General features: G+C 42.6%; 1 protein-coding gene across 1 annotated transcript in view; it reads left to right on the plus strand.

The window, feature by feature from the left end:
* Positions 1-15563, plus strand: part of rerg (RAS-like, estrogen-regulated, growth inhibitor) — a 106829-nt gene extending 91266 nt beyond the window's left edge. Inside the window, exons 4-5 of the mRNA XM_079552538.1 lie at positions 10980-11053; positions 15040-15563. Coding sequence (XP_079408664.1) covers positions 10980-11053; positions 15040-15450 — 485 coding nt within the window. The 3' untranslated portion in view covers positions 15451-15563. The remainder of the gene's footprint in view (positions 1-10979; positions 11054-15039) is intronic.
* Positions 15564-16056: the final 493 nt, after the last annotated feature.

The following is a 16056-nucleotide window of genomic DNA, read 5'->3' on the forward strand; positions in this document are numbered from 1 at the left end:
TAGTTAAAAATTGAGGTGGAGGTCAACTGACGGTAACTATGGTGACTGTGGTAACTGACAACATGCATATTTTTATGTCTTTGTTTTTTGGCTCATATCTCAGTCATTACTTGAGTAATCCACATGAAACAAAAACGGTCACATCGTCTCCTCTGTCAGCACATATCAACTAATGTCCAATTATTTTCTCCGATGTTGTCCAATAGAAAGGACTTTCAGACATAAAAATAATATCACAGGTTTGTGAATCCAATCACGATCAAATACTGATGAGGAAACACATTTGTCAATTTTCGTTTTTCATTTCTTACAAAAACTGTATTTCTCCCATAGAGTTGTATTGGCCCTGCCCTCGATCTGACATAATGACATCATCACATTCTAAATTGTGAACGCCACCTATTACCAGGCTCTTGTTGTGTTTCCCTGAATGACTGCTATACCTGTATGCATCTTTAAATTTTACTCACTTAAACTCACTGAAAGTATTTCTTTCATGACTGATATTTTCATCATTGAAAAATATCTCATAAATGTACAAACAAACTTTTGCCTTTGCTGTGAGCGGCTCAGCTCTCCTAAGACATGACTGTAACTTTACCGGGAGTGGGTACGTCTCCAGCTCGTCTCCATGGAGATGTGACTAAAGTCAGCAGAATTTGGGATTTAAACAGGTTAGGTCCTCATCCAAATCCATGCTTTGATCACCCACTGCAAAAAAAAAACATTTTCTGTGTCAAGCTGGTTATTAGGAGCATGTTTTGCACTGATGTCAACAGTATAGTCCATAATATTACCTAATTCTCAAAGCTTCCACGTTTGACCAGAGTAATAGCGCTATTAGCATCTGGTTAGTGAACACCAAAAATCTACTCTGTTGTGGACAGGTGTGACATGATGACAGGCCACTAATATCATATCTGTCTGATCGATTACTGTGTGCTATAAAGTAAAGCACTACCAAATAAATCTAAATTTACAGCACTTAAATTTAACGGCGAAACAGGCTCCAAATTCAAAGCCTTTCTGCAGCTCCTTCGTTTGTTTGAAGACCATTATACGCCCACGCAGTTCTGTCAAGTGCATAGGAGGCTCAGCTGTTTACACTCAGAGACGACGCTGCTGTAATGAAGAGCGGCGCTTCCATTTAATTAAAACACGCACTTTCAGAACTGCTGGTTTACAACAATGTACAGCACGAATATGAAAAGTCATTTGCACTTTTGCCTCTGCCTCCTGTAAGTCTGTATCTCACTTTTGTAGCACAAACTCTCGCTGAGGAAAAGCAAACAAACACTACACATGCCATTCTTACCTACCAGCCTCCGTCTATGCATGTAAATTGAGGGGCCGTATGGTGAGTATCATAAAAGGGCTTGAAAGGAACAGCGCTTCCTTGGTTACCGCGAATGAGCAGCATCCCGAGGTGAAAGCCGCTCAAGGTTCTCCACAAAGGGCTTTCTCCAACCAATTACAATGCCAGCTTCAAATTACGCTTAATGTGGTAAGATTGTTGTAAAAGCCTTATTATAAGAGCAGTGTACAAGTCGGAGTGGGCTAAGTGCTTGGTTTTAAGCAGGTGGCATTGAAGAATCAGCATACCAAAATTGAGTAGTTCATCTTCGTCATTGAACGCAATCGCCATAATGAGGCTATTGACAAAGCCATCATTTTAGCTTACCATGGTTGCATTCCTTTCTGTGTGGGTTTTGCATGTTCATGTTCACGAGGACATTTACACAAGGACAATATAACTTCCACATTCACGACAAACTCCACTTCCTCCACTGCTCTTCCCTACTCACTCCATTTACACTCCACAGCCTTCCCTCTTTCTCTCCTCTGTCTCCCTCCGACACCACCAAACTCCTCACAAGCTTGAAATTCCCCAGTTTCCAGCTTGACCCGATCCCATCAGCCCCCCTCATAACACCCATCCCCACTCAAACTTGCTACTATCACCCCACTCCTGAAAAAAACCTGGCCTCAACCCAAGATCTCCACCAAGATCTCCACTCCTGTCATCTCTTTGAAAAATGTCCATCCTTATTCCATTGACACCACAGCTCATAAACTCCCCCTCGACCTCTCCACCGTATTTGACACAATAGACCAGGGGTAAGCAACATCAGGCCCGTGGGCCAAATCCGGCCCTCCAGCACAGAACCTCTGGCCCCCAAGATGATTTTGAGAAATTTTATTGTGCAAATAAAAGATCAAATGCCTGTTAAAGTAGTCTAAAAATGTGAGAAATAGTGTCAGTATTTTAAAAATGTCCTGTCAGAACGTCCCGCTTGGTCATATATAATGTTAAATAGTAATTCCCTTACTGGTGGGTCGGGACCCAAAAGTGGGTCACAGAACCATTTTCGGTGGGTCGCGAGTCTATAGGCTATATTTTATTCAGTATTTTCCATCTGAAACTGCATGGAAACACTAACTGTGTCTGTTAAAATCAATATTATATTGGGTTGTTTTGATCATAATTTCAGTCTTAAAGTGATATCTACTGCTTGTTCAACAAAAACCTGTGTGGAAAATACAATATTTTATACGACATATGACAAATTACAGTTTTATTTGGGTCCTGGGCTTGTCATCAAAGGGTAATGGTGGGTCCCAAAGCCGCTGATGAAAACATTGGCATTTGCAGAAAATAGCTCTTTACTTTAGGCAACAATGTTGAGGTTCGGCCCTTGGGTGTTTTGGCAATGATAAAAATTGGTCCTCCATGACGCAAACTTGCCTACCCCTGCAATAGACCATACCGTTCTCCTCCACTGTCTACAAATAGTTGGCATCTCCGGCACAGCACACCTCTGGTTCACCTCCTACCTTTCCGGCCGCCACCACCTTGTCTCTGTCAACAACTGCCATTCCCACATTTCCCTCGGTGTCCCCCAAGGTTTGGTGTTCGGCCCCCTCCTCTTTACCATCGACATGCTTCCCCTCGGTGAGATATAGGTGCATTGAGTTGCCTTGCCTCTACATGTCCACCAAATCCATTGCCCCAGTTAACCTCTCCACCATCACCAGTTGCATCTTTGATGCCTAGAGGACAATAACTTTCTCAAACTGAACAGCAATATAAGAGAACTCCTCATCACCGGCCACAAATTTCTCAGAACTTCACAGACGGCATCTCGTCATAGCCATTTTCAGGTGGATTATAAAGTGATTTATCACATACAAATAAAGTCAAGGCTAAATCCGGTCCATATTGATAGCAGATTGTTCAGTAGAAGCAAAAAAAATGGCAGGTGTAGCTCACGGCAGCTAGTGTTACTTCTGTAATTATGGGCTGTTGAACCACTTTGCTCCTCCTCATGTCTTTGTATCTTTATTTAGTAGAAAACTATATTCATAATTCAGCATTTGTTACAGTAGTTTGTTAATAATTGGAGAAAGTTTTTCTCCTTTTTGTTTTCCCCCTCAACTGCTTTCCAATCATGACCATATATGGGCGATTCGAGAGATACCGTCTGTATCGATGGTCACAATGTCACCCCTCCCCCTCTGTATCAGATAAAGAGAAGCCCCTTGAAAACCTAATGTAGGTGAAAAATCGCTATACAAATTGAGGTCAAAGGAGCTTCCCGGTTCATCTTTGGATCCACCACCTGCGGGAGGAGCCATCAGTGCAGAGTGACCCAGGCAGCTTCGACTGTTTCCCCTGCAACCATAAGAGGAAGAAGATGGATAGATAGTTAAGATTGTGAAGCTTTTTTGTTAAGCATGAAGTTAAATCTGTCCTGTATGTAACATCCTACGTACCATTTTTAGCATTGTATAAATGAATATATACCAGCTGCATGTTGTTTGTCACCTAGTGTTTGTATATTTAACTCCCACAGGAATTAAACAAGGATGGGAAACAGTTGTCTGACAGATAGCCTCCAACACAGGCTTGCAATTTTCTAAAAGTTGTATAAGGGGCATTATAGGCAGCACTTGCTCTTGTCACGTTGACCTTGAAAATCTTCGCTCTATTCAGATGTTAAATTAGTTTTCATATTTTGAAGAAAGCGTTTTCGAGCCAGCATTTTTTTGTGCATGTTGAGTGGGGCTTAAAATATACATGCTATATTTGGTTCCAACATGTTCTCAAAAGGAATTCAATTTGTGTGCGGGCAGTTATCAAACTGGTAAATCGCGCTGTTATTTCCTGTCTGGATTTGCAGTGCCACTTTTTTCCCTTTGTGCTTCCAGCCAAAACACACCGAGGGCGATGAGGTCCCAGTGAATTATGAATGTAGCTGTTAGTCAATGGACGCTTTTGTTTCTTTTTGACCAGACTAGTGTGATTCATTCTTACCTGCTCACTTTCTGCAATGGGTGAAGTGTGGTGCCCAAGGATACAACAGCAATCTGCATGCCGGAGTAGGGATACTGCAGCGTGTTTTAGGTTGATGTGGGAAAACAGGAGTAATAACTGTGTGAGTGACACCTGCTAGAACAGACTCCCTGGGATCTCAGCATTGGTCTGTGGCCTCAGAGATTCATCTTGTGCCTGAAGCCCTGCTGTATATCCACTCTATTCCTATAGGTGTAAGGAGCCCTGCTCATCCCGTTGACATTATACATGTTCTTCACCCTACAGCAGGGTTAGGCAAGTTTGCATCGCGGAGGGCTGCCAAAACACCCGAGGGTCGAACCTCAAGATTGTAGCCTAAAGTAAAGAAACTATTTTCTGCAAATGCCAATGTTTTAAATCAGTGGTTCCCAAGTGGTAAGGCTTTGGGACCCACCATTACCCACGGATGACATTGTAATTAGTCATATATCGTATAAAATATTGTATTTTCCACACAAGTTTTTGTTGAACAAGCAGTAGATTTCCCTTTAAGACTGAAATTATGATCAAAACAACCCAATAACATTCATTTTAACAGACACATGCAGGTTCAGATGGAAAATATTGAATAAAAGTTCCCTATAGACTCGCACCTACTGAAAATGGTTCCGTGACCCACTTTTGGGTCCCGACCCACCAGTAGAGAATCACTGTTTAACATTATATATGACCAAGCGGGATGTTCTGACAGGACATTAAAATACTGACACTATGGGCCAGATCTTGTGGCGGCGCACAGGGCGGCGCAGGCTCTTGGCGAATTATTTTCCGAGTGGCGGCGCTATATGTGCCATTCGCCTCCGCCACCTGTGAGGGGGCGTCACAAGAGGAGGTGACTGCACTCATGGAAACACGGCTGACATTCACTTCCTCGTTTACATTGCGCTGTCTTTCTTAAGCCTTAGGCTCTCACAGGTCAAACTAAAAACTTAGTTTACCCCATCGTGAGCTAAACGATGTTCACGTCTCGAGAGAAAAAGAGCTACAGCGTCCGCTGTGGCGCGGATCGGCCTGCGCTTGGCGTGAACGTGAAGCAAAACAAAAGCACATGTTCACCCTCCACTCCCACACAACCACTCTCCTGGATGCGGAGTCGATCTGGTTGGAGGAAAATGTGTGTCTCCACCCACTTAAATGCGCTAAGTCTGGAGTGGCAAGATCACAAAGTGCGCTCCGACTGAGTGCAAAATGTCACGCTATCGTCTCCGTTTTGATGCACAAGATCGGGCCCTTTGTCTCGCATTGTAAGAGTACTTTAACAGGTATTTGAGCTCTTATTTGCATATTAATATTTCTCAAAATCATCTTGGGGGGCAGAGGTCCTGTGCTGGAGGGCCGGATTTGCCCCCGGGCCTGATGTTGCTTACCCCAGCCCTACAGGAATTCTGAGCACAGAAAATTCAAATAAACAGGGCATTTGGAAGATTTTAAGATTTACTCCCGTTTATATTTGAACTTAAAGCAGGTTGGAACAAGCATAAACAATCTGCATTTGTGTGGCACTCGTTTGCTTATATTATTGGTGTTTATTTGGTAAAGGACAAAACCATGTACATTTTTTATTGATGTTTCTGTGGATAAGAAAGTTTTTTTGTCCTATCCACTAATTTGATGCTAAACTTGTTTGAGCTTTAAATGTTTTAAACACAGAAACATTTTTGCTGGATTTCCTTTGACGCTCAAAAGCTATACATAGCATCAAATCCAGAATGCTTTGGCGAATGTGTTGTGCAGCCTTGGAATTAATGAAATCAGATATAAATTGCATGAACAGGAAGTATGGGTCATTCATTGAAGAGCAGGTTTCTTTTGATGCCACACAATGGGCTCACAAATGGAATACGGTGTCCTCTCTCAGAGTATGTGTAGGCAGGAGGTGAGTCAGAAGAGAGGAGCTATTTGACAATAAAACCTTGTTTCCCAGAAACAAGGGAGATACAGTTTTAGACATATTTCGATTTGCACCATATTTTGGATGAACAGCCACATGTGACCTGGATACGCTCCAGAAAAGGCATCAAGGAATTGACAAAATCAAAATGGTTATTAATAACACATGGGTTATGTTGCATTCCATATAGTGCTAGAGAAATCATTTATACACAATTATATGTTGTTGTATTGTCACAGCTCTATCACTTTGAACATATTTTGGTTGTTTTTTTTAGATCAAATCAGATTAGACTTAGTGTTTAGGTGACAGGAAGCAAGGGTACATTTGTTGATCATAGGGCTGGGCAATTGTGGAAAAAGAATAATCACGATTATTTTCCCCATATTGCACGATCTCGATTTTCCATTTGATTTTTTTGTTTTAAAGGAAAAAAAACAATAAGGACGAGCATGTAAACAGATGAAACCGAAAACTGCAGCTAACTCATCAGCAAAAACAAACTCCGCACTGCTAGCGTCACAGAACAGCCTCCCCATGTCACCCCTTCACCGGGCCAAGCAACACACAAACATCTGCAAAGGAGACGCAAAAAATGTGAATGAAGAAGAATGTCAAAAGCGACGTCGAGTGCATGTTTGTGTGGGAATCCTCAAAAGGCCACGACGTCACGGAGTGAAACTTGAACAACTTATTATGTCCATAAAGAAATGAGTAAACCGTACATTTATTAGTAAAAAAAACGATCAAACTTCACTGTTAGAAGTCCAGCTAACCCACAGCTACAGCCTTAAAGGGGCTGGATGCAAGTTTGCCATTTTATACTCACTACTGCCACCTCAGGCCATATTTGTAACTGCACCTTCTATATTAAGCTCGTGCATGACGGCAACTCGGACCCGAAGTGACACCCTTTTGAGTGACAGTGTAGGATTTTAGAGGCAGTTGTGGTGAACAGGTCTGAGCTCATTCTACACATTAAACTCCCTATAATCCCTTTAAAACAAATCCACATGGTCCAAATAGTAATCGATAGTTTTCTTCTTCATCCTCGTGCACGTCCTGGTCCTCTGAAGCTCCCCATGTGTTTATGTTTTGCCCTTTAGACGTGTTAGTGCAACTTTGTAGCAGATTTTACATGTAAAATCATCAGGTCCTCTCCTCAGGCTGTCGCATGTGCCGTCCTGTGCTTTCTGTTTGTTTGGGCCAAGTGTTTCCCTGGGATTGACCTGACAGGCGCTGCAGCATTGCGCCATCCATATATTTTTCCAGACAGGTCTGGCCAATTCTCCTCGATTAAAAAGCACCACGCGATTATCGTGATCAACCTTTATTAAAATCATTAGATTATAATTTGATTAATTGCCAGGCCCAAGTTGATCACAATTAGGGCTGCAACTAACGATTATTTTGGTAATCGATTAATCTACCGATGATTTTTACGATTAATCGATTAATCGCTTGGCTGTGAAAGGTGCATGGAAATTGTATTTTTTCCATTTTTTTATCACATAGAGCTAAAGTGGCGCCGATTGAGGACACGTGGATGGAGTAAACTTAAAGTAAACGTTTGTAGGAGGCTATTTGTGCTAATTCTGCTTTCTGATTGGATGAGACAAAGACAGATATTTATGAAATTTACAATGTACAAAACACTGCAGACCCTAACCTTAAAAACAAAGTAGGTTTTCATCCAAAATACATAATTTTTATGTCTTTTTTGCTCTACTTTAGTCTGTGTTCACTAGAAAACGATTAATCGATTACTGAAATAGTTGACAACTATTTTAGTAATCGATTAGTTGTTTCAGCCCTAATCACAATACTCTTTGAAATAGTAATCCAGTCCAGTGTATTAATAAAGCACTTTTGTAAACAACAAAGTTTGTTCAAAAAAGGCAATACAACCATAAATACAAAAAAACAAAAGACCATTTGAACAGTAAAAGTCAACTTCCAAACTAGTTGAACGCTATGGTGAACATTAAGGCGTGATTTAGAAACAAGCAGGGTGTCAACCTGTCGAATATACAGAGGCAGCTCATTCCAGAGTTGAGTACATATAAGAGAAAACGCTCGGTCTCCTCTGAGTTTGTGCTGGGTCTGAGGAACCACAAGCAAACGTGTCGGGGTCTATGACACTAGCAGGTCGGACAGATAACGCGGGGCAAGGCCATTGAGGTGTTTAAAGAGATGACTCTTTGTGACATTTTGAAGTAGGAGCATGTCAGTGAGGATTTGTCGCTGGAGGATAAACCAGCCTTAAGTGTGAGACTCAGAACCATAACAGAAAATGTAAAAAAAACAACAACAGTTGTTTCCAGTCAAACTAATAGTTGATTTGAACATAATGGCCTCATGTCTCGGGGCATTTATAAATCATTATACTGTACATATACCCTACCTTTAAACATAAATCTATTGGTTTTGCTCAAATAACTTACTCACAATGTTCAACGGCTTGAGATGATTGAAAGTATATTCAGTATTCAGATATCGGTACAGTACAATAACTGTAAAAGCGCTGGTACTGGTTGAACGGCGGCACCCAGCCCTCCTCAGAAGTAAGCCTTTAAGGAAACACAACAAAGCTTCAAGTGAAAGTATTTCAGCTGTTTACACGGACAGGATCTTTACAAGGGGCGCTCGAGGCCCATCCCGTTTGTGTTGAACAAAAACACTTGGACAGCTCAGACTTGTGTGTTTTACAAAGCCAGCGGAGGTTAGCTCTGGGTCGCTGTGGGTCGCCAGCTTAGCAACCAATAACAGAGAAAATACAGCGCGGTCACCTGGCTCACCAACGCTACATCACGATTTAATGGAAAGTCCTACAAAGGGGAGCAATAAGCCCTTTTGAAAACACTCAGGTGCCTCGTATTATGCAAAATTTTACTGAGCGCAATAGAGATGTGTTAACGGGCAGCGAATGACAGACTGATAAGAAAAGGCTTCAAGGTTGAGTTACTTTGAAAGGAGCAATTTCACAAGAATTTAAAACCAGAGGAGTTCAAAATGTTAAGATTGGATTTAGGAACAGGGAAGGAAATGATTAAAATGGCCGTGGGTTGCATCCATCCATCCATCCATCCATCCATCCATCCATCTACCCATCATCCATCCATCCATCCATCATCCATCCATCCATCTACCCATCATCCATCCATCCATCCATCTACCCATCATCCATCCATCCATCTATCATCCATCCATCCATCATCTGTATATTCGATAGGGCGGCACGGTGGCGCAGCGGTTAGCGCTCACGCCTCACAGCTAGAAGGTCCCGGGTTGGATTCCCACCTGGACAGGGCCTTTCTGTGTGGAGTTTGCATGTTCTCCCCGTGTCTGCGTAGGTTTCCCCCGGGTACTCCGGTTTCCCCTACCACTAAAAACATGTACAATAGATTCCCCTCTGGGGCCAGAACTCCCCTGAAAAAGAGATTCTTAATCTCAGTGGGACTATCCTGGTTAAATAAAGGTCAATAAAATTATTTTATTTTTTAAATCCATCCATCTATCATCCATCCATCTATCCATCCATCCATCTATCATCCATCTATCCATCCATCCATCCATCTATCATCCATCTATCCATCCATCTATCATCCATCCATCCATCCATCTATCATCCATCCATCAATCATCCATCCATCCATCTATCTATCATCCATCCATCCATCCATCAATCATCCATCCATCCATCCATCAATCATCCATCCATCCATCCATCCATCAATCATCCATCCATCCATCAATCATCCATCCATCCATCTATCATCCATCCATCCATCCATCCATCCATCCATCCATCCATCCATCTATCATCCATCCATCCATCCATCTACCCATCATCCATCTATCCATCATCTATCATCCATCTATCATCCATCCATCCATCCATCCATCCATCCATCCATCTACCCATCATCCATCTATCATCCATCCATCCATCCATCCATCTATCATCCATCCATCTATCCATCCATCTATCATCCATCTATCATCCATCCATCCATCCATCCATCCATCCATCTACCCATCATCCATCTATCATCCATCCATCCATCCATCCATCTATCATCCATCCATCCATCCATCCATCTATCATCCATCCATCCATCTACCCACCATCCATCTATCATCCATCCATCCATCCATCTACCCATCCATCCATCTACCCATCATCCATCCATCCATCCATCCATCCATCCATCCATCCATCCATCCATCCATCCATCCATCCATCCATCCATCCATCCATCCATCCATCCATCCATCCATCCATCCATCCATTTGCCCAAATCACATTGCACCAGTCCCCCCCATGGCTCCTCCTGCAGGTGGTGAGTCCATGGAAGGACGGCCTCACGGTTCTAACCGGGCCTGTTGGTCTCTCAAAAGGGGCTTCTGAACCGCTCTTTATCTGACCCGTCACCTAGGACCAGTTTGCCTTGAGAGACCCTACCAATGGCACGAAGCCCCCGACAACATGGCTCCTAGGATCATTAGGGCGCCACCACGTTAAGGTGGCGGTTCCAGGAGGGGCCGGGGTTACATGTGAGAAAAATTGATCTGCGTTGTTCACACTCATGGAAAATCAATCGCATGTGGACTAAAAATTGGGATTTGGGTCACTTCATTTGGAGAGTTTGATAAGATTTACCATTACAGTAGTTATTGTCTGTATCATTTTTACACATTACACTGACCATTTTCTCCCGTTGTGACTTACAGAGTCCACGTACCGGCATCAGGCCAACATAGATGATGAGATGGTTACCATGGAGATCCTGGACACAGCGGGACAGGTGAGACAAATTACACCTGTCATTATATTATATACTAGAGGCCTCCTGACATCTAGCGAGACCAATTTAGACCAATCACTCCCACCTCCACTGTGACACACAGAACAGAACACAGGGTAAGTGAGGGCCATTAAAACACGCCTGCAGACACGATGTCAGTCACTCTTAAACTGGGGAACGGCGTGTAACCTGAAGAAAAAGGATGTTCAATTACAATTTTTAACAATCTGAAACATTTGGAATAGATTATGACGACCAACTACTGGCATATTGTGGCTCAAAGTGCTGCCCAATGGCATGCTGGGAAATTGTCGGGACGTTTCCCGTGGGCCACAGCACTTTTTGCCCAGAATAAATATTTTTTATTAACCTTTTAAAGGGGCTAGATGCAAGTTAGCCTTTTTATACTCACTACTGCCACCTCAGGTCATACATGTAACTGCACCTTCTATATTAAGCTTGTGCATGACGACAATTCGGACCCGAAGTAACAGTTTTGAGTGACAGTGCAGGATTTTAGAGGCAGTTGTGGTGAACAGGTCTGGGCTCAATCTACACATTAGGACATGTAGGGGGAGGAAAATACATAATTTTAACATTTTTAAACTCCGTATAGTCCCTTTAACCCCCGCCTGAACCAAACGCATTTTCTGTGTAATGCCTCATTTGAAAGCTACGACCTACTACACTGATTGTAACTTTTTTGTCGCTCTTTCTTGTTGAATTTTCATTGCTTTTTCATCACTCTTTTGCTGTGTTTTTGTCACATTTTGAAAGTGTTTTGTTCTGTTTTTGTATTTTTAAATTCCTTTTTTTTGTCACATTTTTGTCACATTTTCATGGCTTTTTCGTCATGTTTTTGTTGCTCTTTTGTAGAGATGTACCGATACCAGTTTCGGGCATTGGGCCGATACCACATACTCGTACTCATTCATGAGGTCTCGATACCAGAAACCGACACCACTTGACGTGTGGCCGGTGCACCTCTCCGCTGAGGAGAGAAAATAGCAACAAAGTGGAGAATTCTTTAGTGGAAATCCAATATTCCACATAGAGCTGACTTTATTACACACGACACTCCCTAAATCAGGGTCTGTGCTGGATTTAACCAGAGCTAAATGTTGTTAGTGCTGCAGCGTGGAGTCTGCACTGTTTCCATGATACAGGCTAATGATGCTACATAGCGGCTAACTAGCGGCTAACAGTTCCTAAGCCGATACAATTTTTAAGCCGCTTCATGCACAGGGGCTTATTCATCTGAAAAACTAACCCATCGACTAAAAAGTACTCAGAAAACAAAAAATAAAGACGTGTCCATATTGACCGAAACTGAGCTGCAGCAAAACAATCAAAATGTTGTTGCTACTCGCTAAGTTGCTACAAACACACGAGAAAATCCACACGGAGCTGAAGTAAAGTCAAAAAGAGACCAGTAATAAGTAACATCTCAATACTATTGTTTTATAAAAATAGCCAAATGAATAAAGCACAGGCATTGAGGAGCTTTTGGACACGGACTGACTATGATGGACAGTGCAATAAAAATATATTGAATGTAAAATATATAAACAATAAAATGGCATCTGTGAAATTCTGATATAACTTCTGTAGTGTAGTAAAGTGTAGCCTACTTTACTCAAGTAATCACTAACCAATCTGCTGTTAAAAAGTCAGTCTATAAACCGTCTATTCACTAGAGACTTCACGAGAGGAAGTTGAAGAAAATGCCATGTACTCGTATTCGTATTCGGTATCGGCAAGTACTCAAATCAAAGTATCATATCGGTTTTAGAAAAAGTGGCATCTGTGCATCCTTACTCTTTTGTTTGCGTCTCTCTTTTGTTGGGTTTTCATCCTTGTTTACGTCTCATTTTCGTCTCTATTGTGACGCTTTTTTCAAGAAGCTTTCAGAATTGCCAAACTGGAGAAGACGCACTTGGTTCAGGTGGGGGTTAAGGGGACTCTCACAGTGGTGCTGTTATAGGCCTTTAAGTTTAACTGGGCTGCAGCCGGAGCCATTATTTGATATATGCAAATACATTTCATCTATGCTTTCTAACAGGAGATACCATTTAACAGGCTGCTATCGAAGGCCAATCACATCACGGTGTTTTGCCGAATGCGTCATGTGGCGGTGTCAGTCTACACTTAAGGGCCATGAAAAGTCTACGTTTTTGTTCTCCTGTCATATTAGTGCTAGTACTCTCCTTTGCTATGAGTCAGTTTGACAATTTAGCACTGACGTCAGATCACAAAAAGAGAAAAGAGAAGAGAGTCACAAAAGCCCACTGATTCTACATAGTGGGATGTTTTGAAGAGATCACAAGATAACAAAGGAAAAGGGGTAAATCTTAAATTATCCCTCAGCTACCATTGTTTCCACACCCAATGAAAACGTGCATTTCTTCTTTTTTGTTTAGCATATTTGAAGAGAAAATAGAGTTCTGTTCATTCAAGCATTGATGGGATATTGTGCAGTGTTAAGTTGTGTGCATAATGTTTTTAATCTGAACAATTTCAATCTTTGTAATCTGCTCAGTGTGATTATTTGAAAGAAATCTCCCAAAAGAAAATTGTGTAAAAAAAAGTGTTGAAATTGATTATTTTGAAGTGATTGGATTCACAAACCTACTACATTCATCTTATGGCTGAAAGTCCTTTCATCTGACCCCAACATCACACACACTGTTTTTGAATATTCTCACCACCTTTGGACATCTTTCAGAGAAAATCATTTGATCTTAGTCCATATATGCTGACAAAGAAGACATTTAACTTAGAGACTGTTTTTGTTTCATGTGATGAGATACAGTATTAGCCCAAAACTAAGACACAAAAATCGACAGTAGTTGATATGTATTAATTTAGAGTTTGTAATGACCTCATGACCATTTTTTATCAGTGTTTTATTGAGTCAGTTTTACCATTTTGTTTTATGCCTTGGTTTGGTGCTCTTTCTGTGACCAACAAAAATCGTCAAAGTATGAGGTAAAATCATTGGTGCACAGCGGACTCAGCTGCATGACCTTTACAGCAGACGGGTTGTTCGTAAAGCCCAGCAGATAATGGAGTGTCCGGACCATCCGCTCTTGGAGATGAACTTACTCCCCTCCGGATGCAGGCTGAGAATGCCCTGTACGGGAACCCGTCGGGCCAGGGTTTCTTTTATTCCAGAGGCTGTTGCTAAGATAAATGATCTTGTGTCGCTCAGAAGCTGCAGCACCTTAGGCTTTGTATGATTTTAAGCTGATTGGCTCTCAGCTTCACAGCTGGACGGATGTTAGCTGTGACTGTATGATCTTAGTTCTGAACATAATTGTGGTCTTACTGTGTTTTTTAATTTTTTTTATTGTATATATTGTAAGCTCTCAATTTACCGATCGATCTACATTCCCACTCTCACCTATAGTCATGAGATTTGGGTAATGACCGAAAGGACAAGATCGCGAATACGAGCGGCCGAAATTAGTTTCCTTCGCAGGGTGGCTGGGCACACCCTTCGAGATCGGGTGAGGAGCTCAGTTACCCGGGAGGAGCTCGGAGTAGAGTCGCTGCTCCTTCACGTCGAAAGGAGCAGCTGAGGTGGCTCAGGCATCTGTTCCGGATGCCTCCTGGTCGCCTCCCTCGGGAGGTGTTCCAGGCATGTCCTAGTGGGACAAGGCCTCGTGGAAGACCCAGGACACGGTGGTGGGACCATGTCTCCGAGCTGGCCTGGTGTCGCCTCGGGGTCCCCCCAGAACAGCTGGAGGAGGTGTGTGTGGATCGGGAAGTCTGGGCATCTCTGCTGAGACTGCTGCCCCCGCGACCCGGCCCTGGATAAAGCGGAAGAAAATGGATGAATGGATGTATCATGTGTGGACACCTGCTGCATTATAAATTTTCTTCAGGACAGTAATAAAGTTGAACCTTGAACTTAGTTATAGAATGGAATTTCTTTATAATGTTGTGATGTCACATGAACACAACCTGTTTTGTTGTAATTACAGGAGGACATTCAGCAGAAGGAGGGCCACATGCGCTGGGGCGACGGCTTCATCCTAGTTTACGACATCACAGATCGGGGCAGCTTCGAGGAGGTGGGACCCATCCGAACCCTCTTAGAGGAAGTCAAAAAACCCAAGAACGTCCCCTTGGTTTTAGTGGCCAACAAGTCAGACCTGGACCACATTCGACAGGTCAGTACGGAGGAGGGCGAGCGGCTGGCGTCGGAGATGGCCTGCGCCTTTTACGAGTGCTCGGCCTGCGCAGACGTCGTGGGCGCTGTGGTGGAGGCGTTTCACGAGCTCTGCAGAGAAGTGAAGAGACGCAAAGCCGTGCAAGGAAAGGCACGGAGACGCAGCTCCACCACTCACGTCAAGCAAGCCATTAACAAGATGCTGACCAAGATCAGCAGCTAGGGCTGACGTAGCCGAGAGGAGAGACGCTACAGGGTTCCCACCACAAGGAACCCTTTGTTTTTATTATGGTGCAGCTGGAAACTGAATGTGATTAAGTTCAGTTTTAGTCCAAAATTCCCCACAGATTTGGACTCAGCCTCATTCTACTATCCTGTCATGCCATGATAAGAATGGCCATGACCTTTAAGATTTGTGTGTAATATAAGATGCTACGGACTGAGCTGAGACATTTGGGCAAATCAATATTATTATTATTATTATTTGTTTTGTTATTTATTATTGAGTAAACATTCTTATCAAAAATGCCACAACAGCACAATGCCGCAGGGAAGTCTGTCCATATGTAAATGTGTTCTATATCTGCACACGGGCTCCGAGCTCAGCCCAGGATCCCATACCAGCTAACTGGATCTCTATGTTGTTGTGTCCTTGTGGTTGATGGGGGATTTGTAAAGAACACATTCTGAGCGCGCACATCATGAACTAAAACGACTTCATGTGTGCGGTCTGCAGTTTGTACCATTTAACCCTTTCTACTTGGCTTCAGAGTTACACTGTAGGACAAATATACTAAATAGTGAGCTCTTTATTTTCTGTAAAAAGGCT

Source organism: Gobius niger (assembly GCF_951799975.1).
Source record: "Gobius niger genome assembly, chromosome: 2".
NCBI classification, from domain to species: Eukaryota; Metazoa; Chordata; class Actinopteri; order Gobiiformes; family Gobiidae; genus Gobius; species Gobius niger.